The 25,236-nt window shown below is 44.8% G+C and overlaps 3 protein-coding genes and 1 pseudogene across 8 annotated transcripts; all 4 read left to right on the top strand.

Moving 5' to 3' along the window:
- The first annotated feature begins 5,304 nt into the window (after positions 1 to 5,304).
- On the top strand, positions 5,305 to 13,494 carry LOC119318707. Of its 4 annotated transcripts, none has more exons than XM_037593292.1 (6): positions 5,305 to 5,554; positions 6,112 to 6,253; positions 6,495 to 6,676; positions 6,799 to 12,061; positions 12,520 to 12,602; positions 12,734 to 13,494. In XM_037593292.1, exons 1-6 carry the CDS (start codon positions 5,339 to 5,341, stop codon positions 12,890 to 12,892), a joined length of 6,045 nt encoding a protein of 2,014 aa, XP_037449189.1. In that variant the 5' UTR covers positions 5,305 to 5,338; the 3' UTR covers positions 12,893 to 13,494. The 4 variants fall into 4 exon arrangements, with proteins under 4 accessions (XP_037449189.1, XP_037449188.1, XP_037449191.1 ...); XM_037593291.1 differs by having other exon boundaries at positions 6,799 to 12,154; XM_037593294.1 differs by having other exon boundaries at positions 12,520 to 12,654; positions 12,734 to 12,873.
- Positions 13,495 to 13,629: 135 nt separating this feature from the next.
- LOC119318709 (two-component response regulator ORR3-like) lies at positions 13,630 to 16,815 on the top strand. Of its 3 annotated transcripts, XM_037593298.1 has the most exons (5): positions 13,630 to 13,755; positions 14,610 to 14,851; positions 15,625 to 15,826; positions 16,012 to 16,152; positions 16,246 to 16,815. In XM_037593298.1, exons 4-5 carry the CDS (start codon positions 16,050 to 16,052, stop codon positions 16,545 to 16,547), a joined length of 405 nt encoding a protein of 134 aa, XP_037449195.1. In that variant the 5' UTR covers positions 13,630 to 13,755; positions 14,610 to 14,851; positions 15,625 to 15,826; positions 16,012 to 16,049; the 3' UTR covers positions 16,548 to 16,815. The 3 variants fall into 3 exon arrangements, with proteins under 3 accessions (XP_037449195.1, XP_037449196.1, XP_037449194.1); XM_037593299.1 differs by lacking the exon at positions 15,625 to 15,826; XM_037593297.1 differs by having other exon boundaries at positions 15,625 to 16,152.
- A 1,330-nt stretch (positions 16,816 to 18,145) lies between these two features.
- On the top strand, positions 18,146 to 23,639 carry LOC119318708 (probable cytosolic oligopeptidase A). The gene is made up of 17 exons (XM_037593296.1): positions 18,146 to 18,523; positions 18,603 to 18,770; positions 19,131 to 19,254; positions 19,450 to 19,526; positions 19,892 to 20,035; positions 20,126 to 20,356; positions 20,442 to 20,532; positions 20,857 to 20,978; positions 21,210 to 21,317; positions 21,389 to 21,634; positions 21,781 to 21,926; positions 22,009 to 22,126; positions 22,607 to 22,766; positions 22,850 to 22,881; positions 22,975 to 23,040; positions 23,251 to 23,322; positions 23,420 to 23,639. Exons 1-17 carry the CDS (start codon positions 18,146 to 18,148, stop codon positions 23,498 to 23,500), a joined length of 2,364 nt encoding a protein of 787 aa, XP_037449193.1. The 3' UTR covers positions 23,501 to 23,639.
- An 83-nt stretch (positions 23,640 to 23,722) lies between these two features.
- On the top strand, positions 23,723 to 24,902 carry LOC119316199 (annotated as a pseudogene).
- Positions 24,903 to 25,236: the final 334 nt, after the last annotated feature.

The raw sequence follows: 25,236 nt of genomic DNA, 5'->3' as shown, positions 1-25,236 counted from the left end.
ATGACGGCGGCATTGCGCCTTCTTCCCCAAATTCCCACCCCCCTCCCCCTCCTCACGACGTTATTGTTAGGGCTGACTTTTAGGGACGATCTGGCATCATTTCTCGGCCTTGTTGACCTCAACAGGTAATAGGGTTATGGAAAAAAGTGTTTGGTCATCTCAGGCTAGGTTTTTTTAAATGGCACCTGAGGGATGTTGTTTGAAGGCACCAAGGAAGGACTATCAGCGAAGACTAAGGACCTGGGCCTCACAGAGGACGATCTGGACGGTGAAGTCTATGAAAGCACCTCCACCAGCCAAGGTAACACGATAGATGGCCATATAAAGGGTTAGTATTGATCGAGAGTATAGCTAGTTCTGGTTCTTAAAGAATATCCGTATAGGTAAATATATTTTTATAGAAACATTGAATTTTCTATCGATTTAGGCTACAAACTAAATGTAAGTGTGGCAAGCAAGTTTCTTCGATTGTCTGCTCATTGCTCACAGTCATTCGTCAATGCAGAAATTAGGCAGACCATTGTTAAGTCTGGCCAGTAGGTCAGCTGTTGACTTGGGTTTAGTCCGATATTCGATAGTAATTCGGAATGTTAGAGAGGTGTTTGGGAAAACTTTGCGCTCAAACACCTTTTATGTATTCAAGTTATTTGTTTTTAAATTAGTTCTTTCATTTCATTTTTTTCCAAAAATAACTAAATTTTCCATTGTTTGAAAGAACAAAAATACAAATTTTTATAGGTGTTTTTTCCTTTTAAATTTTCCATGTAAATTTAAATTATATTTTCATGGCAATTTCCATGTTTTTTAATACCCGAAGGCAATTTTTAATAAGTGCATGACATTTTAATAATTAGTAACATGCCATTTTTTATTATTAAGAAGATGTCAGTTTTATTATCAAGAGCATTGCATTTTTATTATTATAAACATGGCATTTTTTATTTGTCAAGTGGATGGCATTTTTATGATTACGAGCATCACATTTTTATTAATAATAACATGATATTTTATGATTAGCAGGATGGCAGTTTCATTATTAACAGGTGGCAATTTTATTTTTGAGAGCATTTAATTTTTATTATTGTTGACATGACATTTTTGTTAGAAAAATAGGATAGCATTTTTAATGTCAAGAGAATGACATTTTTAATGCTGAGAGGATGGCATTTTTTATTTTTTATTGCATAGCAGTTTTCTTGGGCTTATCTAGATAAAATATTTTATCTTTAGGATGGTATTTACAAAGTAAAATTGAAAATTTCAAAAAATAAACCTGAGCATGGCATTTTTATAAATTTGTGCGTATTTTATTGTTCGTGGCATTTTTTATATAGATGATGGTAGTTTTAAAGTTTAGCACGGTAAAAACAAATTCCAGACGCTGGATATTGGGGTCCTAGTCTAGACGCTGGTTCAATCGGAAGCTATGTCCGAGTATGTTTAGACGTGGTTGTTTCGAGTAGGTTTCGGTTGGTCCAACCTGGTAATATATACACCAGAAGAAAACTACGTACGTACATACCGATTCTGCTTGCCTTCCCTCCTAAAAGGCGACGAGGGTGCACACAGGAATCGACCATAGACATCACCAACGTCAATCGTAACTAACTCAGCGAGAGACAGCAATCAATGGCGGCTTTGCCCGACGATATCCTCACCGACATCTTCTCCTACCTGCCGGCCAAGTCGGTCCGCTGCTTTCGGAGCCTGTCGCGTTCGTGGCGCGCCGCCCTCTCGTCCGCGTCCTTCCTCGGTCTCCATCGCCAGCGAGCCAACAGGCCGGACCAGCTCAAGGTCTTCTTCAGCCCTTCCGACAAGATGTTGCACGAAGATGGACCGTCGTCATACTTGTACGCCTCGCAACCCGGTGGCGCACCTGCGACCAAGCTCACGCCCCACAGGTTCCGCTGACCATGGCCTCGTTCTTGTCCGTTGTGACATCACTGGCTACCACGTCTGCAACCCTTCTACGACACCGCACTGCCGTTGAAGATGGCTATATATGTACCATTCTATGTCAAGGACATCGCGTACGGCCTTGGTTACTGCTCGGTGACCGGCAAGTACAAGGTAGTACGCATATTCAGCGGCCCTCCGCTGCGAGGTCCTTGTCCTTGGCGGTCGGCCGTACTGGAGGAGTTTTGGCCACTCTCCTCCCACGTGCACCGTGGATGAGAAGAACCCGGGCGTCTTCCTTTGCCATGGTGGTCGCATTGTCTCCTTCGATGTTAGCAGCGAGACCTTTGGCGCGCTCGAGCCACCACCACTGAATCCAAATCCGGCGGTGCGTGCTTCGGCCAGAATGACCGAACTAGATGGCAATTGCTGGCAGCTTTGATGGCCACGGTGAGCCTAGGTTGGGGCTACTCGAGGAGAGCCTCACGCCTCTGTTTCCTTTCGAATGAGGTGATGCGCAATTTAGGATACCGCTGTCAATTACCCAAGTGACTTAATTCTCCCCATCATCTTTTTCCCTTTTTGTTTAGGTGCATAATGGTTGTGCCTCTTGTATCTTTTGCAAAAGCACACAGCTTCTTTTCCCTTGGCGATTTTAGTTGAGTTTAATTACCTTTTTTGTAAAGTGATCTCATCAACTTTCTTTCGACGATGTGGTAAAATCTATAGCTGAGGTATATATTGCAATACAATTTATAGTGAGCCACTCAACGTCTGGACACTTCATGGGCGGAGGAATAAGAGTAGGCGTACACAAGCCGGTTTGTGAGCGGAAGGCGGTGAAAAAGCACACGAAAAGCCGGCGGCGGTTCCATGAGAAGCACGTACCCGTCACATCTCTCCCGGTAGGCAGTGAGAGGAGGTGCACGTCACCGATAAGAGATTGGCACACCGCCAGCGCCAGGTGGAGCTCCCAGAGGTCGAGCGGCCTAGGCAAGAGGGGCGCGTGAGGAGAATCCCGCGGTGCGACGCAAGGGGCTTGGCATGGTTGAAGAGATGATCAATGTTGGGGACGAAGGAGGAGGTGAAACCCTGCCTGAGATGCCACGACGGCGCGTGGAGCCTCCCGAACTGCGGCGGGCAGTCGATCGGCCGCCTCTACATCCCGTCGCGTTCATGGTGCACCACGCTCTCGTCGGCGTCCTTCCGATATCTCCACCGCCGCCGAGCCAACAGGCCAGGCCAGCTCAAGGTGTTCTTCAGCCCTAACCACGAGACATTAGAAGAAGATGGATCGACGTACTTGTACACCTGGCAGCCTGGTGGTGCACCGCCGACAAAGATCATGCCCCACAAGTTCCACCGGCCGACTCCTCTCACTAGGCCCCTCGATGGCCTCGTCCTCATCAGCTGCCCCGACACAGGGTACCATGTCTGCAACCCTTCTACCGGTTTAGCCCTAGCTCTCCCCAACAGTCTACCATTCTTCACCCGGTGTGTGACATATGGCCTCGGTTTCTGCTCGGTCTTCGTCCTCGGCGCCGCACCGTACTGGAGGCCTACCGCCCGAAGGCCTCCTGCGTGCATCGTGGATGAGAAGAACCCAGGTGTCTTCCTTCGTCATGGTCGTCGCATCATCTCTTTCGATGTTAGCAGCGAGACCTATGGCACAATGGAGCCACCGCCCAATACGAGGCATGTTTCGGTCAGAATGACTGAGCTGGACGGGTGCTTATGCGTCTACCATAAAAATATTGGTCACCGTCGTCATGGCTCGTGCCATATATGGGTGCTGATGGATTACAGGAAACGACAACAGCGTTGGGAGCAACTTTGTCAAATTGATCCAACGACTTGGACAAAATCTATTCGGAAGCAGTTGCAGTCCTCCTGTATTGCTCCACTTGGCATGTGCGATTGGAACAACGGACATAGGAGAATCATGTTCGATACAGGTACTTGCAAGGTGTTTGCTCTAGACATACCTAATGGCAATGAACCGGAGATCCTATTCAGCCTAATGGAATGAAGCGATGCGCAATTGAGGAGATAGTTGTTCCCCAATCGATCTTTTTGTTCTCTTTTTCTATGCCATTTGTATCTTTTGCAGAAATACTATGCAGTTACTTCTCCCTGCCAGTTCTAGTTGGGTTTGATTAATGTTGTGTGATTTCATCCACCATTTTTCTCATCCACCTTTTAAGTGCCATTGTTTATTTCTACACCAGAGCTGCATAATTAAGCACCCGCAATCCACCAATAAGCACTACTGCTAAGAAAAACTTGTTTCTGGACACGATACAAACTCAGATGCTCATATACATGCACATACACTTACATACACGAACGCGCACGCACACACATTCAACCCAACAAGCACATCCAAGATACTGAGCCACTAATTGAATACATTCAACGGTACACGGCCTTATTAGCAAGTTAGATTCATCTGTTTTCTTTTCATGGGCTGAAAGGTTGCCGTTGGCACTAGCCAATTAGTTTTACTTTTGTATATATGCTGGCATGCGTGCGTAGTGGCATGCATGGCTGTGTGTCTGGAATCTTGTCATGTTAGGACGTGATCATAACACTTTTTCCTTGCATCAAATGTTCAGATTGACTGCCAAGTGCAGACCTGACTTGATTCCCCTTGCATCTAATCATTTGCAACATTTTCTTTGCGAGAGAAATCATTTGCAACTTTTTATAGCACTAGTTTGTATATTTCATCCTAGGAAAGAAGATAAGTGGAGGACTGCCATGGACGATCGAGAAAATGTGTCCCTCTTTGTTAGTCACGTACAAATTTAAGAAAACATTGTGTCACCGAACCGGTTCCTTCAAAAGGAAAAAAAATCATCGTGTCACATACCTGCAACATCTTTCGGTATCACTCTGCAATGCAAGAGGAGGATGACGACGACGACAACACTGCCAAACATGGTATATTTCACCAGTCATAAAAAAAATGCACACATCTCGGTGAATAGATGATGCGCCAACCATAGCCGGGTGAAATACCGGGTAAATAAAAACAGGAAAAAAATCAAGTAACAGAGAAACAAAAACAAAAGCTAAAATCAAGTAAATTATTCAAGTAGTAGAATCCAGTGCTCCAGTGCTGGTAGTCGTCGCTAGGTGGTTTATGGACCTGGATGTAAATTTTTCTTTTAGTGTACTCTGTACTACCTTAACAGTTGATGAATAGATAGGAGGTTTCTCGAAAAAAATAAAATAACTAGTAGAATCAAGCTAGCTGCTCACCTTGTGTTTCAGCTAATAATTTTGCCAGCTAAAAGAAGAAAAGCAAAAGAAAAAAAAAGGCAGAAAAGAAAGAGGAAGGTGGCGTAGTGCAGCTGAGGTGGTGGGCGACGACGTCTCTGATTGGTCACAAGCCAAAATTCCACTCCAGATTCCCACCCTCGGCCCGCCGACCAACCCCATGGCCGCCGCCGGCGACGACGCGCCCGCGGGGCTCTTCTCCGGCGTCTGGTCCCGCCTCCACGCCGCGGCCTCCGTCTGGCGTCGCCGGGGCCAGGCCTTCCGCGACGGAGAGGGGGAGGAGGAGGAGTCCACCGTGCGGTCGCGCCTGGCGAGGCGGGCGGCGGCGGCGCGCCGGGTCGGCCGGAAGCTCGCCTTCGTCTCCTTCAACCTCGAGGTGAGCTGGCTCTTGCTCTGGCTCTCTCCCAAGAGAGCTTGGTTCAGGTGGGAGGGAGGGGGGGCGCTTCAGGTGGTTGCTTGTATGCGCAAGCCAAGTCAAGCAGTCAGCCGGCTCGCCGTCGCTAGTACTACCCACGATCATGGATGAGTTCTTCCTTTGCCTGGAAGAATTCAGTACTTCCTGCTGAAATTTACTCAAGCAATTAGCATGCAATTCTTTCGGCAAATTGAATTAGAATCCAGAGTTATTCAGTGATCATTAATTCAGTATTCATCGGCTCTTCATGTAGATGTAGCGACGATGCACGCACGACTGGACTGCACAATCTGTTCTTTTCTTGCTTGTTTAATTTCAAACTACTAACCATTCCTGTTCAGAAACAATTTACGCCCTTCAACTAGAATGGACAATCTGCTCTGCTTTTGTTATTTCAGAAACAATTCATGCATGTTTGCCTGCTTGTGGCAGTGATAGTAGGCTGCAGTATTTTACCTGTTCGCTGTTTCGGCGCAGGGATTCGTACGGATTGTTCATTTGTCTTTTGCGTTGATCAGGTGCTGGTGTTCATCTACGCGTTCTGGAGGGCGAGGAGACGGAGTCTGACCTGGCGGCAGCCCATCCAGGTGCTGCCCGTGCTCGCGGTCCCTGCTCTCGCTACGCTCATCTACGCTGCCTACGTCCGCTTCACCAGAATGCGTAATAATTTTCACTTCCCATTTCATGTCTGGATTTCGACATTCATTCGTGCACACACCCAAAACATATGAATGATGCCGCTAGTTCTAAAGCAGTTGTCCTCTCCTTCCTGGTCACAACTCACCCAATGTGGAGTTATAAACTTGTTTTTTTTTAAGTCCTCAGTGAGTGCCTTGTATGTTCTGATAATGCGTTGGTGACAAGTATCTCCTGAGTGACCCCAGCTAATCTTGCTCTGCAGTTGACCTAAAGGACAAAAGAACACTTGAAAGACTTCAAGAGGACAAGCCGCAAACTGAGTGTGAACCAAGGGATTCAGTTGACCTCAAGGACAAGGAAACGCTTGAAAGACTTCAAGAGGACAAGCAGCGAACTGAGTGTGAACCAGGGGAGTTTGACCGGGACAACCAAAACAATGTCCAGGTCTGTCTGTTTGTTTCAACCTAATGTTCTGCAGATAGTTTTAATCCACCACTGCCTTTTAGTCCTGTTCTTCTGACATCGTCCTTCTAGTTAACATAATTGGTGTTTGTTTGCTGGTGCAGAACTGTGATGATGTGGACGATGCTAGTAATTCTCTGGTTGGAACTGATTCAGCAGCACAAACTGCTAAGCTTATGAAACATCGCCAGTCAAGCATTAAGCATAGAGATGATGATGGAGCAGATATGGCTTGGGGTCATAGCAAGGATTTCCAATCAGCACCCTCAGGTGGACTAAGGATGAGAAGATTGTCAAGTGCAAAAACATACATGACCAGCAGCAGTTTTATAGAAAGAAGTGTGGAAAAGACACAGGAAATGCCATCTGTCTCTGCACATTTAGATCAGCATGTCCATGTCCCTATTTCCACTGAAGATACTATTTCGTATCATTTTGATGATTGCCGCAGCATGCATGCTCAACCTGCAGATACCCCTCAAGAATTGTCTGAAGGAGATGGTGACAAAGAAGGGTTTGATGGATTATGGGACATTGTGGAAACTCGTTCCAATTCCAGCAAGGAGAATCCCATATCTCCAGTTGGTTCTCATAATAATTTTTATGACGGAGACGATTCACGCTCCCCTGCATCTTCACCAGACGACTTTGTTGCTCATAATAGCTTAAATGACTTCAGCCCTGACCTGTCTGGTCTGGTACTACCTGCATCAGAAACCTTGAAAATGTTGCATCCCGAAGGTGTCAGGGAGGAAGCATTGCTTGATCCACACAAGTCAGAAGTGTTGCATATGTATTCTTTGACTCCAAAGGAGAGCCCTACTCCCTATGCAGTCAATGACAAGGAACTGCCAATCACTCCTGACATGGGGACCTATTCAGAGTTGCTTGGCGAGGGAGTCGAGGAGACAGAATCGTCCATATTCCATACACCAGAGGACAGTACGCCATCCTTCATCTCAGAGGAGGTTTTACTGTGTCCACCTGCAGTCAGTAATATCGAACATTGCTTGGGGACTCCAGAGTTCTCTTTGTGCGGTCAAGAGACTGAAAAAATTGAAGTTGTTGGAAGTGTCAGCTTTACTAATGACAGTCCTGAGTTAAGCTTCTTATCCTCTCCAGAATTAGTTGTGGAGAGTGCTGAGGATGCCATTGAGAAAGAATTATGTGAGTTAAACTCAAAGGAGGAGAATACTATGCTCATCAGTATGGAGGAGGAACCTTTGCAAGGTCCACTTATAGTCAGTACTGGTACTAGTGAACAATGCCTGGAAACTTCAGATGCCTCTTTATGCATTCAAGATACCAAGGCGGGGGAAGTTTCTGGAATTATAAACTTTGTTACAGCCACTCCTGAATTAATGTATACAGCGTCTCCGGAGTTACTTGCAGAAGGTGATGAGGACTTGAAGGAGGATAAAACGTCTGATTTGCATTTACCGGAGCAGAATGGCCTACCTTTAAACATTGAGAAAGAACCTATTCTGGATTCACTTGTAGCTGATACTGCTGAGGATGTCGAGAGAACAGAAGTTCATGATGTTGTCCAGGAAGGTTCTTTTGAATCAGAAGACGAGGAAACATTTAATAATCCAAATCTTGTTGTCACTTCTTCAATTGATGATAGTAAAAATCAAAATTTGATAAGTGACTCAATGCTTGTTCAATTTATTCCAAACACCGACATAAATGAAGCTCTTGAAGGTGGCTGGGAAGCAGTTTCTGAACCGCTACATCAAGGCCCTCGCCATTCTGAAGGAATGTTCTTATCTCCCGGGGAGATCAATAATGACGAAGTCTATTCTTTGACTCCAATGGAGAGCCCTACATTGTATGCAGTCAATGACAAGGAGCTGCCAATCACTCCTGACATGGAGAGCTATCCAGAGTTCTTTGGCGAGGGAATTGAAGAGATAGTATCGTCCAAGTTCCATATGCCAGAGGAGAGTACGACGCCCTTCAATTTGGAGGAGGTTTTACCGTGCTCGCTTGCAGTCAGTAATATAGAAAATTGCCCCGGGGCTCCAGAGTTCTCTGTATCTGGTGAAGAAGAGACTGATAAAATGGAAGTTGCTGGAAGTGTCAGCTTTATCAATGTCAGTCCTGAGTTGAGCTTCTTATCTTCTCCAGAGTTGGTTGTGGAGAGTGCTGAGGATGCCACCGAGAAAGAATTATGTGAATTAGATACAAAGGAGGACAATGCTATACTCATCAACATGGAGGAGGAAGCTTTACAAGATCCGCTTATGGTCAGTGCCAGTACTGTTGAACAATGCTTGGAAACTTCAGATGTCTCTTTACGCATTCAAGATGCCAATCCTAAATCGATGTACCCACCATCTCCAGAGGTACTTGGAGAATATAATGAAGAATTCAAGGAGGATCAAACGTCTGACTCGCACATACTGGAGGAGAATGGCCTACCTTTTAATTTTGAAAAGGAACCTATTCTGGATTCACCTGTAGCTGATACTGCTGAGGGCGTCGAGATAACAGGGGTTCATTATGTTGTCAAGGAAGGTTTTTCTGAGTCAGAAGGCGAGGAAGCATTTAACTATCAAAAGCTTGCTGTCACAGATTCGGAGGATGATAGTGACACTCAAAATTTGATTATTGATTCAATGCCAGTGAAATTCATTCGAAACAGCGACCTAAATGAAGTTCTTGAAGGTGGCCAGGAAGCATTTTCTCAGCCACTATGCCAAAGCACTCGCCATTCTGAAGGAATGTTCTTATCTTCAGCGGAGATCAATAATGATGAAGTCTATTCAAGCAACTCAAATTCATATGCCAATGTGGTGGAAGATGCTGCACCCTCTGAAGGACTTTCTAAGTTTGAAGATGAAATGTCTATTGCTTCTTTAGATACTCCCATCTGCCTGGATGAGGTTAAAAGTGCAGCTATTGTTGACATTGATATAGTCAGTCCTAAACTGAGCCTTCAACCAGAGCTGCATGATGTGGGAGTTGAGGAGAATGAATTTTTCAAGTTCCATGTACCAGAGGAAATCAGAACACCCTTCAATTTGGAGGAGCAAGTTTTGCTATCCCCAGTTGCGGTCAATAATACTGAATACTGCAGGGAGACTCAGGAGTTCTCTTTGTACAATCAAGAGAATGAGGAAAGGGAAGTTGTTGAAAGTGTCAGCTATATTAAGGTCAGTCCTGAGTCGAGCCTCTTATCCTCTCCAGAGTTTGTTGGGGAGGGTGGTGAGGATGCTAGGGAGAAAGAAGCACGCGAATTAAACACAAATGAGGAGAATGAGACACTCATCAATTTGGAGGAGGAACCTTTACAAGCTGCGCCTGTGGTCAGTACTACTGATCAGTGCTTGGAAACATCAGAGTTTTCTTTATCTAGTGAAGTTGCCAAGACAATGGATGTTCCAGAGATTGTTAGCTTTGTTACAGTCAGTCCTGAATTAAACTACTCTGCATCTTCAGAGTTACTATCAGAGGGGGACGGGGACTTACACGAGGATGAAACGTCTGACTTGCACTTAAAGGAGCATAAGGCCCTACCTTTTAATTTGGAGGAGCCTTTTCTGGATCCACTTGTAGTTGATACTGCTGAAGATGCGTTGGCTACATCAGAACTTTTGATATGCAGTGAAGAGGTCAAGATGACCGAAGTTCATGGAGTCGTCGAGGAAGTTTTCTCTGAATCAGAAGACGAGGCAGCATGTGACCATCCAAACCTTGTTCTCGCCTCTCCAGATGATGATAGTACCGCTCAAAATTTGACAAGTAATTCAATATCTGCTCAGGTCATTCCGGACACCAGTGTAAAGGAAGCTTCTCAAGCTGGTCAGGAAGCATTGCCTGAGCCACCACATGAAAGCATTTGCCATTCTGAAGGAACATTCCTATCTTCAGGTGAGGTCAATCATGATAAAGTGACAGTTGAAGCACCATTTGCTGGTGAGGGAGGACTTTCTATGCCTGAAGATGAAATGGCTTTGACTTCTCTAGAGACTTCCATCTTGCTTGATGAGGTTAGAACTGCAGAAAATTTGGCAGCCAACTCTGAACCTTCTCAGTCCATCCCAGACACCAACGGATTTCAATCTCTTCACGACCAGGAACAAGCTCCATCTGAAACACTGCAGGACACTAATTTTCTTCTCGAGGGAAGCCACACATCTTCAGATGAGGGTATAAACTCTGAAATATTTTCGCTGTATTCCAGGTCATCTTCATGTGTTTCAGAGATCAACATGCTGGAATCTCTCAGAAGTGGAACATCTTCTGAACCGGACAATGATCGTGGTTTAAGCTTTGATGAGAGGAACCGTGTGATATTTCATAACATGGACAGTACAGAAAATAACACAAACAACCCAGTGACTGATGAATCTATCCTGGAGACCAACATGATTGAAACTCTTAATATTGCTGATGAAACAACTGCTGATTCACCGCACGAAGTTTCTTCAAACTTTGTGGACTCTTTTGTAGCTCCAGATGTAATCAATGGCATGACACAATCAGATCAACACTTGGACTTATCATCCTCTTCATTTGCTCCGGTGGTTGATGCATTTGAAACATTGCAAAGTGGTCAGTTTTTTTCTGAGCCTCAACTCGAAAATGATGTTACGTTTGAGCAGACCCAAATGTCCCCTAAGGAGGCTGATGATGCTGAAAACTATTTCACCAATACAATTGACGATCCTCAAGATAGTGAGAGAACATCAACTGTAGCTTTGGAAGATGAAGATGATTTAACTCTTCATAAGGCTTACATGTCTCCTGAAGATATCAGTGAAGTCAAAAATTCTTTGGCTGATGATTATGCTTCAGATCTTCCTCACATGCCGGAGAACCATTGCTTCAGCGAAAAAGTATCACCTGAATCTCAGGACCCCTTAAGTTCTGAGGAGATTTTGGTTTGTCCAGAGGGTTTGAAAACTGAAAATGATTTAGACGGTGTAAAGTCATCCTTGTATTCTACAGAGGCCAACTTGGCAGAACCTTGTGGCATTGCTCACGAAGGAACTCAGCAACAAGATGAAACCATGTTGGGTTTTGAGGAAGCCAGTTCTGAATATCACTATGACAATTCAGGGTCCCTAGATATTCCAGATGTCACTGTGGCGGAGAGTCTTCAAGCCGCAGAGAGATCATCATCTGAGATACTTTACGATGGCATGTTCAGTTTCGAGGGGACATTAATATCTCTAGATGGCGATGACAATGCTGAGGATTTTCCTAACAATTCAGGTTCTGTTATGCATACTGCACAGACCGACACAACAAGTCTCCCTAGTCTTCAAGAAGGGTCTTTCAAGCCAGAAGATGAAAATCCAGTTAATTCTATCTCCCCATATGAGGTTGATACTGAAGAATCAAGTAGCTCAAATCATGGTAATTCCAGCTCCGCTTCATCTCGTCATGACATCAGCTTCATGGAGGCTCCTCGGCCCCAGGAACTGCCTATAGACGCTGGAAGGGAAAAAGGTGAATGCCTGTGAAATAGATCCTTGTTATTGCTGTTATTTGCTATGCTGCCTTGCTTAGAAATATCTGGATCTGAAATGAGTGGTTTTACATAGAACAATCTGCACTCACTCATAGTGCACTTGGCTAAGATAGTGTCCTATATGTTTTACATAAGTCTAGAACTAGAAATAGGAAAGAGTGGTATGAAAATAGTGACAGTGCTATTCAAAGTGAAAATAAAAAGGAACCAGTTCAATAACCTTTCTTTATCGATTATTAGACATTACAGCTATATATATGTGTGTGTTCATCGAATCTGTACTGTCACTTCATTGGAGAAAATGAAACTGGATCTTTATTAGCTGACGCCTCTTATTCTTCAGTTCTGCTCAAGGATAAGGAACCAAAAGACAGTAAATCTGAGGTCATGAAAGAGACTCTCGAAGATTTGGATGACGACCATGAGGTGAGTAGCACTCCCTCAGATGCTGCTTTGAACTTGTATCTTCTTTATTGAGGTGAGTTGTATGATTTTTTTTAATCATGATTGAACAAGGTAACTGAACTCTGCTTACTGGTTTGATATAATTTCTGCAGAGGAAACCAGTAGTCACAATCAGTCATAGCACTGGGAGCAGTATTGTATCTGAACTAGCTGACTTGCAGTACACCCAGTCAGTTGATGATGATACTGAAACTCTTAGTGCTCCTCTACCTTCATCTGTTGCTACAGATATTTTGAAGCAGACCAAATGATAAGGCTGCATGTGTTTCAGTAGAATGGTCAACTACTGAGTAACCTCACAAGAGCATCTAAAAGCTTGTGACTGGAGCTGGTTCTTTGTTCTTTTGTGTAAAGCTTCTAATACTGGAGATTGGAGATTGTTCTTTATTAGTTTCGTGTGCTCAGAGGACGAGGGAAAGAAGTCCAATACATGGAGTTTTTGTACAAAGTAATACGGGAGTTCTCAAAATCATCATCTTGAGGTGAAAAACTGGAATCGCCTCTGGATTGAGTTGCTTGCGCTTGGAGTGGAAATGTCCTAATTCTTGCCTTTTGCCGTCAAGAATCGAGGATTTGATGAAAGATAAGGCTCTTTCATAGTTTTCTCTCTCTTTGTTTTTTAGTTTGGGTTGAAGTTGTATAGCTCTGTATATCTGGGTAAATATACTGCCATAAGTAGCCCATGTATAATATGTCATAGTGTGATATTCTTTAGGCAGTGGTACTTTGCATGAGTGCCTCATTTGGTGCCTTTTTTTGTATGAGTGAAGGGTATTAAAGCATTGCAATTTTACAACAGAAGTTTCTGTTTTGATTTTGATAATGAGTAAAAGCGAGAGATTCTGCTAGTGCACTTCAAGTTGGTACATCATATATCTTGTCAAATATTTTCCTAGTTTTGTCATATACTCATATGCATTCTAATTTATTTTTCTTCAATAATTGTTGCTATTTTTTGTGGCTTGTGAATTACCGAGGCTTTCATTATAAATTTGTCCTGCAGCTATTGTACATAACTATTGTGTTGCAGTTCTTTATCAGTCAACAATGGCTCTCTGTGAAGACCATCCCATCCATGTCCTGAGACAACCCCATCGGAGAGATACTACATTTGGTAACTCAAAATTGTTGCATCTCATGTTACAAGATGTGTGATGCTATTTTGATTCTGATAAGGTCCAGTACTAGTAAACTATAGTTCGGTTCAAACTAGTTTGTCTACTTGTCATATATATGAAATTTGGGTGTATTTCTGTGATTTGTGTGATTGATAGGATATCCTGAGAACTGTCAGTCTATCACCACTCACCCTAGATGAACCATGTTTAATGTCTGGTTTGTCAGTACTTATCTGATACAATGCACTTTGATTGATTAACTCTCAGTTGTGCATCATTGCATTCATGCCACCAGCTGTCAATGAACTGTTACAATCTCGTGGTTTTTGGTCGGCGGATCATGGTAGATGCTTCAGATCACAGTGACATGGTTGACTTGCATGGAGTATCGATCCCAAACTTCATTTTTTTTGTCAATCTCACGTAGTGCTGTGGTTAACTGTATGTCAACCCATTAAATCTTTTGGATGGTAATGCTTGATGTGAACAGCCTGAAATCAGGGACCTCATGTGCTCCATGATGCCATCTGTCTGATGAAAGATGTGTCTTGTCATGCAGGCAGTGTAGTCTGAGTTTGTATATTTTTCTAATGCAAACCCACAATAGGTGCCCTCGGAGTTGAAGGACTCTGATAGTAAGCAATGTGCCACAAACTCGGTATATTGCATCAGTTTTCCTGTAGATTATATTTTTCAGGTCCTAAATTTGTACCATCTCCATTTGAGTGCATGTACCACATCACATGGTTGACATTTAGCCTTGTAGTTCTTATGTTTACCAGAAGCAACAGCTGAATTGTGTTTCTCTTGAGTTGACCTTATTGCTTCTGTTCTTTTGATGTTTACGCAGGAGCAGCGGCTCGTGCATGGACAGCTAACACCTGTACGCTTCTGAATATGAGTCAGTAAAATATCCAGAAGGAAATAAAAGGTGTACAGCTCCCAAGATCGATGAGCAGTACCAATCCCCCTTCCGCGACCAGCCATGTTGCCCTCACACGCCATCTGCTGGAGCATGGATGCGGGCACTCTGAATGGCAGTCCAGATGCAGAGGAACTGACTCCATGAGTTTAAAAAAGGGGCTTCTTCAGGTCAGACATCATGTTTCAGAATCTCTGGGCTCTTATATCTTTGGTTGCCCCGCGAATTATTGCACGCTTCTGCCAGTTCAATATTGGAGCAGGGTCGGGGTGGGGGCAGTAGTTGCCGCGCACAAAAACTAATGATCCGAAAGATGCTCTATTTCTTAATTATATGCTGAATGTGCACAGTTCGTGCGTGATCACAAACATTATTCTGTGGTGCTCCAGAATTAGTTACTCTTCGCGACGTGGATGGTTTAGTACACCTGCTGTTGGGTGGGCAACATAGGCTGTGGCCGGGGTAGATATATGATGCACAAACCTTGTCTTAAAGGTTCTTTTGAACTCTGTCTCCGATTTCAGCGCCTTACATTGCTTACCTTAACCCTTCCTTGCTCGGCCTGAAACGGTCGACAGGACAGGTTCAGTGTTTGGGCCATAGTTTTTGTTGGCCGAAACAAGAGACAGTGCCCACCCAACAGCGAAGCAAAGTTGCCCGGCTCTTTGAGATGTATCCGAATTAGGCAACCAACTAGCAGGATATGGAATCATGAGAGTGAAGCAAGCATGCATGCCCATTGTCTAGAGATCAGCCTACCGAATCAGTATACTAGTCAGGATCTGGATCTTGTTTAGGTTTGAGCATAACAAAACCAAGCGATAACCGGTGAGTCATCAGGAACGGAGCGGATGAGATCGAGCGAGGTTGTTTAGTTAGCGCCCTAATCCTCCTAATCACTCACACCTGCGTTTGACTTGCTTGGTGGTGGCATTTTCTTTAGGTGAGGGTGCTCATCATCATCATCATCTGCCCTGGCCCTGGGGTCACAGTGCTCGGCTCAATTGCGGCATGTGCAACATGTACTAGTATAATCTGGGGACCCGGGAATCGAATTACAAAACTTGGGGGTTATTGATTGGTTTGGATAGTATTCTGTTCTGCTTCGCGTAGGCCAGCGCTGCGCCACCGGCTCTCCAGATTTGGTTAGATCTCATCCCTTTGTTTTTCTTGCTGTACTTTGTACTTTACATTGCCTCCTTTTCTTGGGGTTCTATTCTACTCCGTGGGACGGCCCCTCGCTAACCACCCATGTATATATAAAACCGCTGCTTCCTGTTGCCACCTTGCCCAGCTAAGCCACTTACTTGTCAATCTCCCAAATCAACAGGCATCAGCTTCTTCATCCCCTTCTGCCGCCTCTGCCCGATGTCGACGACGGTGCAGGAGCCGCCGCACGTCCTGGCCGTGGACGACAGCCTCGTCGACCGCGTCGTCATCTCCAGGCTCCTCCGCAGCTCCAAGTACAGAGGTACCACCTCATCCCATTCCATGACTGAATCTGAACTGAGAAGAAATGAGCCTTGAATGAACTGAACTGAAAAAGACTCTTTGTTTTGTGCAGTGACGACGGTGGACAGCGGGAAGAAGGCGCTGGAGGTGCTGAGCCTGGGCCACGAGAGCGTGCAGCTGATCATCACGGACTACTGCATGCCGGAGATGACCGGCTACGACCTGCTCAAGCGGGTCAAGGAGTCGGCGGAGCTGCGCGGCATCCCGGTGGTGATCATGTCGTCGGAGAACTCCCCCACCAGGATCCGCCGGTGCCTCGACGAGGGCGCGGAGGAGTTCCTCATCAAGCCCGTGCGCCCCTCCGACGTCTCCCGCCTCTGCAACCGGGCCATCGCCGCCATGCCCATGCGGTAGCAACGGTCGGTCACGGCGCCGGCGTGTGCCGTGCTGCTCATCGGTGCCAGTCTGCTAGCTTGCTAATCCAGTCCTCCTCCCCCCTCTGTTGAGTTCTCACTGACGAGATAATCCCATGTACATGCGTGATGCGTGTGCTGGTTGCATGGTGAAATCAAAACTGAATGAATTCCATGGCAACCCACGGAATGTATGTATTCCAACTTACCAAGGTATGAAATCCACAACTAATGGTGAAACAATAAAGCGTTAGGCCAACAAATGGAAAAGGCCCCATTATTATTATTATCTAACAAAAACCAGTCAAAAAAATATCTGGTTGAGCAATTGACGGAACTGGGTTTATGAAACTTTAATCTTGTTTCAAGTAAAAAAGAAGTCACACATAGCATTTCGATATTATATTATCCTCTGCAACAACCTTGTGTTGTGTGGGCATCGGAAATCCGTTGGTGCTTCTGGGAGCGCGCGCTCATGCACGCGATTTTTTTTCAAAGTGTGAAAAAATTCCAAACAAAAATTTGGCGCATACATCTTGACATTATATGTCTGCATGTCAAGTTTCAGAGGAAACCGACATTTTTTATGGCTTGTGTAAAAAAGACAAGGATGTCTTGTGAAAAGCATTTTTAAACACCAGATTTTGTCTTCTTCACAGGTGAGACGCGACACATAAGTTGTCGGTTTTTCACGAAACGACTTTTGTGAGCATGTACAATATCGAGATGTACGCGCCAAGTTTTTGTTTGAAATTTTTTGACATTTCAAAACATGTTTAAAACACATTTAAAAACCAGGAGCTCGCGCTCCCATGTGTCAACACACCACTCTCGAAAACTAGTTGTATTCAATCGGGGAACTAAGTAAAGGTTGATAGTTAGGAGCAATATATGACTGTATCCCAAGCCTAACCCAACAAGGGATCAAGCCCTAGTAGGTTCGATACCCCGCCTATGTCGACAGCGAGGCCTGTGGTGACTTTGTCAATCCTGAGGGTTTGTGCCTCCAGAGTTCCATGTGTATGCATGTAATTGTCTATGCCGCACTTGGATTTCTCGAAATGTAAATCAAACTATGCGGTCCAGTTGCTTGTTGTTGGAAATGCTAAATAAATCAAATTGGGTCCCGGAAGAACCAACATGTGTCTAGGGGACATTGTGGTATGCTGTGTACCCAGACAAAATTCCAAAGATAACTATCTCCGAGGAAATCGACATATCGTTAGAGTAGGCCGATGCCAATGAGGATGGTTCAGCTGTTTCTAATGTAGACGATAAAAAAGCCTATTTCTACCTGTAAAAAAGAGTCTATTCCCGTGCCGCCGCTAATTAATAACCATACGATCTGGATAGAAGGTATGTGTAAGTGTAGAAAGTTTGGACCCGCCGAGTGGAAAACAAGTGTGTTTGGAAGCCTTCGAGTGCAAACTGTAATTACAGGTAGAAATATTTAGTACAGTTTCCCTTCTCTGATAAATATATAGATTTTTTTTTGACAAAGGACGGCGTGGCGTGGCGTGCGCCGTCCAAAAACCCCGAGGGGATAATCTCTCTCCCCGCGGCGGCCCATCCAAAGCCCACACGTGGTGTGACCGAGCGATGGGCCCGGCACGTCAGCGCACCTCCCTCGTGCTCCTCGTCCTCCTCGTCCTGGCGGCGGCCATGACTCCCACGCTGCTCACTTGCGCCTCCCACCTCCTCTCCCACTCCGCCCGCCGCCTCGCCCGGAACCCTACCAGCCCCCTCCCCGCCCTCCGCCTCCTCTCCCTCCTCCCCGCCTCCTCCCCGCTCCGCGCCTTCTGCCCCCGCGCCTCCCGCGCCGCCGTCTGCTCCGCATACTCCTCCTCCGCCATGGCGGACGTCGCCGACGCCGACAGCAGCAACAACCCGCTGCTCGCCGACTTCGACTTCCCGCCCTTCGACCGCGTCGAGCCCGCCCACGTCCGCCCCGGGATCCGCGCGCTCCTCGCCCGCCTCGTAAGCCCTCTTATCCCCTTCCCTTGATCCTCGTTCGTTCGCTCGTCGCCCGTGTGGATCTGACCGTGTGTGGCTGCAGGAGGGCGAGCTGGAGGAGCTGGAGAAGGGCGTGGAGCCGGCGTGGGAGAAGCTCGTCCACCCGCTCGAGCGCATCGTCGACAGGCTCGACGTCGTCTGGAACGTCGTCGACCACCTCAAGGCCGTCAAGGACTCCGCCGACCTCCGCGCCGCCGTAGAGGACGTCCAGGCACGTACCCCTCTCACCTTCTTCCGTCGCGCCGCAGCCCGTGATCTGGACGGACGGAGCCGTCGTGGATTAGTTAGCGCATCATCAGATCCTGTCTCTGTATTTTGTCTTGCTCCACGAGTTATTATCCAGCAATACTAGTACACAGTAGAAAATTATCATAGATCCTGGCTGTAACCTGTTTTAGTGCTTATTACGACTTTGGTCCGCATGTTTTTTGTGGGGATATGGTACCACACTAGAGGGTAGAGGCTGACGATCTCTTGCTGTTTCAATCAAGTGCTTGATACATAGCTACCACATATGCTACGCCCCGTGTTGCTTCAACTGATTAACTCGATCGATCTTGAATTTAAACAGCCCGAGAAAGTGAAGTTCTACCTGAGGCTGGGGCAGAGCAAGCCAATCTACGAGGCCTTCAACGCCATCAGGAATTCTTCAGACTGGGACAGCCTCAGCGACGCCCGCAAGCGTGTTGTCGAAGGTAATATTCTCTATACCCATAGTGACACACTGAGTTAATTGTATTGCTGCCAATAAGAAGCAAGCAACGTCGCTGTCTCTCTATACTTACTAAGAGAAGACTCGTGTCAGTTTCGTTGCTTTTATTTCCTGCTTCACTGCACATGTTGCATATGCATTTTCCGTTCCTAATTGTGTTTTTTCTCTTCCTCGCCAGGCCAAATAAAGGATGCTGTTCTTGGTGGAGTTGCGCTTGAGGATGAGCAGAGGGAGAAATTCAATCAAATCCAGCAAGTAGGCTATTTGTTCTTATCAGATGTTGACAGATTATATTTATTGTACATATGCCAAGTGTACCAACCTGACTGGAAACGTTACTGTACATATATTGATGGTCTAGCAAGCGAGCCATTCCCTGTCGTATATGAGTCTCTGCATCTTAAAATAATTACATCTATGTCTTTATCTTTGAACCGTTGTGGTGGTGACTGCCCATGCATACCTTTGTTGTCACTTATTACGGTGTGTGTAGTTTGTTTTTAGTCTTGTTGCTGATCACATGTTGTTAGGTACTTCCAATGCCTGACATATTACTGTGTTACCTTTCATATTTCTGCTTCTTGTTGATGTATGTTAGTTAATGGATTGTTTTTTTTCAGGAACTTGAAAAGCTGTCAGAGAAGTTCAGTGAAAATGTGCTGGATGCAACAAAGAAATTTGAGAAATTGATTACTGATAAGAAAGAAATCGATGGTTTACCTGCCTCAGCTCTTGGCTTAGCAGCACAGACTGCTGTTTCAAAGGTGAGCATTATGAAGTGTAAACAAAAATATGGTAGCTTAGGAGTTTGATCCCCCTGCATGATTTTCTATGCTGACAAATTATTTTGTTAGGGTCATGAAAATGCTTCAGCTGAAAATGGACCTTGGATGATCACACTAGACGCACCAAGCTTCATGGCTGTCATGCAACATGCTAAGAACAGGGCTCTCCGTGAAGAAGTATATCGCGCTTATCTAACCCGTGCATCAAGCGGTGATCTTGATAACACCGATATCATAAGTCAGATTCTGAAGTTGAGGCTAGAGAAGGCTAAACTACTTGGCTACAAGAACTTTGCTGAGGTGCGCAAGCTTACCATTGCCCTGTCCACATTTAAAACAGTGCCCAGTACTATCGTATTTTAGCTAACTGATGACAATCATAAAGGTAAGCATGGCTCGGAAAATGGCAACTGTTGACCGGGTGCAAGAGCTTCTTGAGAAAATCCGTGCTGCTTCCTGGGATCATGCTGTCCAAGGTAAAACCAGCCAAGTTCCTTTTTTCTAGCCAGAGTTCCAGATTCCTTTTGCCTATTTTATTAAGATATTCTGGAGTTGTAGTAGCAGAAGATACATTTTGGAGTTTGGACTTCTCTTTTATCATTTATGTTTGATGTGGTGCTTCTTGTTTTTGTATTGCCACCTTGACTCTCTTGAGATCCCGAACAAAAGTAGGAGCAACTATCCGTCACCATCATTATATCTCTCCATTAGCAAATATTTTTCTCATGTATCTTTCTATGAAGGCCAAGGACTAGGCTGAAATACCACAAATATCTTAACTGCTGCTTTTCTTAATGCAGATATGGAAGACCTAAAAGCCTTTGTGAAAGATTCTGGTTCTGCAGAAGCCGATGATCTAGCACACTGGGATCTTAACTTCTGGAGTGAACGGCTGCGGGAATCTAAATATGACATCGATGAGGTTCTTTCTTTACAGAAGTATATTTCAATGTTTTTTTTTGCTGCGATTTGATAGGTTTCTCATTAGTCTGCTTTCGGAACTGTTTCGACTACATTTCCTTGCATTTCTGTTGCTAAGACTTATCCAATATATATTTGCTGAACAAAATTGCTCTGCTTGAAACAAAGTGCTGACATACTGCACATCATAATGATATGTGCCACTGAGCTGACTTGAGCGTTGCCATTGCAGGAAGGGCTGCGTCCTTACTTTGCACTGCCCAAGGTTATGGATGGCCTCTTCAGTCTTGCGAATAAGCTCTTTGGAATAACCGTTGAAGCTGCAGATGGATTGGCTCCTGTAAGTATCCATTCACTTCTTTTAACATAAGTAAATATTCTGCAAATGTTGACCAGTGATCACTCCTTCAGGTTTGGAACAGTGACGTCAAATTTTATTGTGTCAAAGATTCTTCCAATAGCCCCGTTGCTTATTTTTACTTCGACCCATATTCAAGACCATCTGAAAAGCGTGGTGGGGCTTGGATGAATGTCGTCTTTTCTCGTAGTAGTGTGCTAGCTCGCCATGGGTGTTCTGTAAGGCTGCCTGTTGCCCATATGGTGTGTAATCAGATGCCACCAGTTGGCGATAAGCCCAGTCTTATGACCTTCCGTGAGGTAAGCAGTGTACTTGTTATGGTATATTATTCTGTGTATTCTTATACATATAAAAAAAGTTATGATTACGTATGCATGCTGGAAGTATATAGGAAGATCATCTATCCATATTATGGTTTGTAAGAATTTGCACATGGCTTCTGTAGGTTGAAACCGTGTTCCATGAATTTGGTCATGCGCTGCAGCATATGCTTACCAGACAAGATGAAGCCTTTGTTGCTGGTATCAGTGGAATAGAATGGGATGCCGTAGAGTTACCCTCTCAGTTCATGGAAAACTGGTGCTATCACAAGTACGATGGCTCTATTTTGTTCGGTTTGGCTTGGGTCTTGCCTGATTCTGGTAATTAATGACTTGTTGCATTGGTGTAACAGGAATACTCTTTTGAGCATTGCAAAGCATTATGAAACCGGTGAACCTCTTCCAGAGGAAATCTATGCTAAGCTTGTGGCTGCAAAGAATTTCCGTGCTGGCACCTTCAGTCTCCGTCAGGTATGTTGGCTTGGGCTCTCATGCTTTCCTTGTTGTTATTATTATTTGGTATTGTTTTGTAATGGTTACATTGCATATGGGAAATTTCACCGTACGTCCTTAAACTTGCGTGCTTGGGTCAAAGGTCGATGAACTTGATGACTAGACATATATACAATCAGACCATTATAACTGATTTAAATTTTAGAAACAGTTACTTGAAATGGAATGTTTATGGCTTGAGAACTGTTGTTTGTAAGATAGGTGGGATGTTGTATGCACATGTTTTTGAAACTATTTACTTTAATTCACCCATCTGCAACTGTTTCCATGTGGCATTCACCATTTTGACATATTTTTAACCACTTCTACATGTTTGAGGAACCTGTCACATGATTGAGTGAATGCTGCGATCTTATGTGTTTTTCCTGACTATTTGCTGTTACTGATCTGTGTTGTTCCATCGTCTTTTTATTTAAATAATTAAATGTTTGTCTGCAGATACGTTTTGCAAGTGTGGATATGGAACTGCATACAACTTATGATCCAAGTGGACCAGTGTCCGTGTATGATGTTGACCGAAGGGTTGCAGAAAAAACCCAGGTTCTTGCTCCTCTGCCTGAGGACAGATTCCTGTGTGGATTCAGCCACATTTTTGCAGGTTTGCCACGCTTTGACTAACATGTAAATTCATCCGATTCATCATGGATTTTGCTTCTCATTTACATCATGGGCTATGTGCAGGTGGCTATGCAGCTGGATACTACAGTTACAAGGTAGATTGTCATAGCACATGTGAATTTCTGTTTGTCCTGACCCCTGATGGTGAACACGACTAAAGCTTGTATCTTTTCGTGTCCTCTCTGCAGTGGGCTGAAGTACTATCAGCTGATGCATTCTCAGCATTTGAAGATGTTGGTCTGGATAATGAGAAGGTATGTTGTCCGCTCGCTCAGAGGAAACTGAGACTACTAGCCTGCGACTGAATCTTGTCTTTTTTTTTTGTTACTTGTTCGCTCAACTTCATTTGATTATCTTGCCAAATGTATGTATTTCCATACTGAATCCACCCTTGCATGATTGCAAAATAAAAAACACGATGATTTTTCAATCTTGCTGATGAATACCCTGTTCATTGTTTGCAGGCAATTGAGGAGACCGGCAGACGATTCAGAGAAACGGTTCTTGCACTTGGAGGTGGAAAATCTCCTCTCGAGGTTAGTCGTCGAGCTACTTTTGAAGTATATCTTCTCCATGGTGTTAGAGTTGTTGGAAGACCGCTACCGACGCCGGAATTTTTTTTTTTTTTTGCAGGTTTTCGTTGCTTTCAGAGGACGGGAGCCGTCGCCGGAGCCACTGCTCAGGCACAACGGCCTGCTACCTGTCGCCGCATAGGGTGTCGATCGCTCCTTTTTTTCTTTTTCATTCGCCGCACCAACTTTTAGGAGTTTTTATTTCCATGTGAAGTCTGAAACAATACTGTTGTTGTAATTAAATTAAAAGTAGTTATTTTCAATCACCGTTAGTTTGCGTATGAGCTTGTGGCTAAATACAAAGAGTACGTATCCCGCGCGATCGACTACTCTCTCTCCTCTCCCTTCCAAAATACTCCAGCGCATGCACGTAGGTTCATTTTCCAAAGTTAAGCTTTGTAAAACTTGGCAAATAAAGTTCGCAGAGAAAAAGCTCATCGTCTATTCGCCAAAAAAAAAAAAACTCATCGTCTAGTGTTAGAGTTCCTTTCCATCGCAGGTAGCACACGTGTATTGTTTTGCCTCTTATAAGGATACCACGTTGCTATCAGACACCGTGCAGCCAAAGGGGCACGCACGCACCACGGATAGGTAAGAAGAGGAGGAAACGGCATGAAATTACCCTAGACGTCCCTAACCCCGGGGCACCGGAGATCCTATTTTGCCCCGAGGAGGCAATTGGCTGCAGCTTTGACGACTACTGTGAGCCAATGCTAGGTCTGGGATACATTGAGAGAATGGAGTTTCAAAATCTCAACGATGACACTTTCTATGTGGGTCGCATCGCGTTGGGCTACGACTGCGAGAATGATGAGCATGTTCTAGTGCGTATGACCTACAAAGAGAAGAACTTCGCGACGCGAGAATACCAACTTGAATATATGCAGCTTGCGGTATGTGGAAGAACAAGAATGGCATTCATTAGATGCTCCTCCTAGACCAGTAGCTAACATCCAACCAACCTGCATCGATGGCAAGATTTTCTGGATGGTGGAGCCTAACCTCGGGCCAGTTTCTCTACATTGTGAAATCATCACATTCGATGTCGAGGAGGAGGAATTTGAGGTTCTTCCAGGTCCTCCATGCGGCAGCCATGGCAACGGGCATCTTTTCATCCTCGAGCTCCAACGTGCGCTTTGCGTGGCTTGTTCGGACAAGACCATGAATGTGATCTCCATATGGATGATGAAGGGCGTTGGCTTCTGGTTAAAGGAATATCATATAGATTTGGAAGAGTTCTCGCCTGAGTATTCGTCTGAGTGGACTACACCTTTGGCCATTGATCTAAAAGATGGACGGATTTTGCTCAACACGGGCTGGTCATTGGGATACTATGACCCCAAGACGGCGTCGATGGAGACCATCTGCAGAGTGGGCATGCCTGGGGATTACTTCAAGTTTTGTCCTGTTATCTACCATGAAAGTTTAGTCAATAGGTTCGGGTCACAACCCTAGATTATGTATTTCTTATATTTTGTCCTTGAGTGGATTTAATTTTCCAAGACCCCTTTTCCGGTCATTCTATCTGGCTCGTATGGTGCAAAAAGTGGGCGCTGCACATCTCCTTCATTTGGGGTTATTCCATTGTTGAGTAGTACATTACTTCCGCCACACTTGTGCGATATCTCCCCTTCACGGACATATCATTTCAATTTAGAGGTGAAGGCACGATGGCTTGCTCACTGTTGTTACGTAGCTCCTCGGTCAATGATTTGTTAATTTTCATTTGTCGCACCCCATGTTCCTAGGAGTTTTATGCGATGTCAATGAAACACTAAAACTTTTCCAACTACTTATTTTTTGTAGTTTCCAACCAACTAGCCAAGTGGCCTTGCAAATCCGAGGGCATTGTTTAAATGTGTTAAAGGTGTATGGAAA

This window comes from Triticum dicoccoides, chromosome 6A, assembly GCF_002162155.2.
Source record: "Triticum dicoccoides isolate Atlit2015 ecotype Zavitan chromosome 6A, WEW_v2.0, whole genome shotgun sequence".
Classification (NCBI taxonomy): Eukaryota; Viridiplantae; Streptophyta; class Magnoliopsida; order Poales; family Poaceae; genus Triticum; species Triticum dicoccoides.
This window is presented reverse-complemented; position numbering and strand designations above follow the sequence as displayed.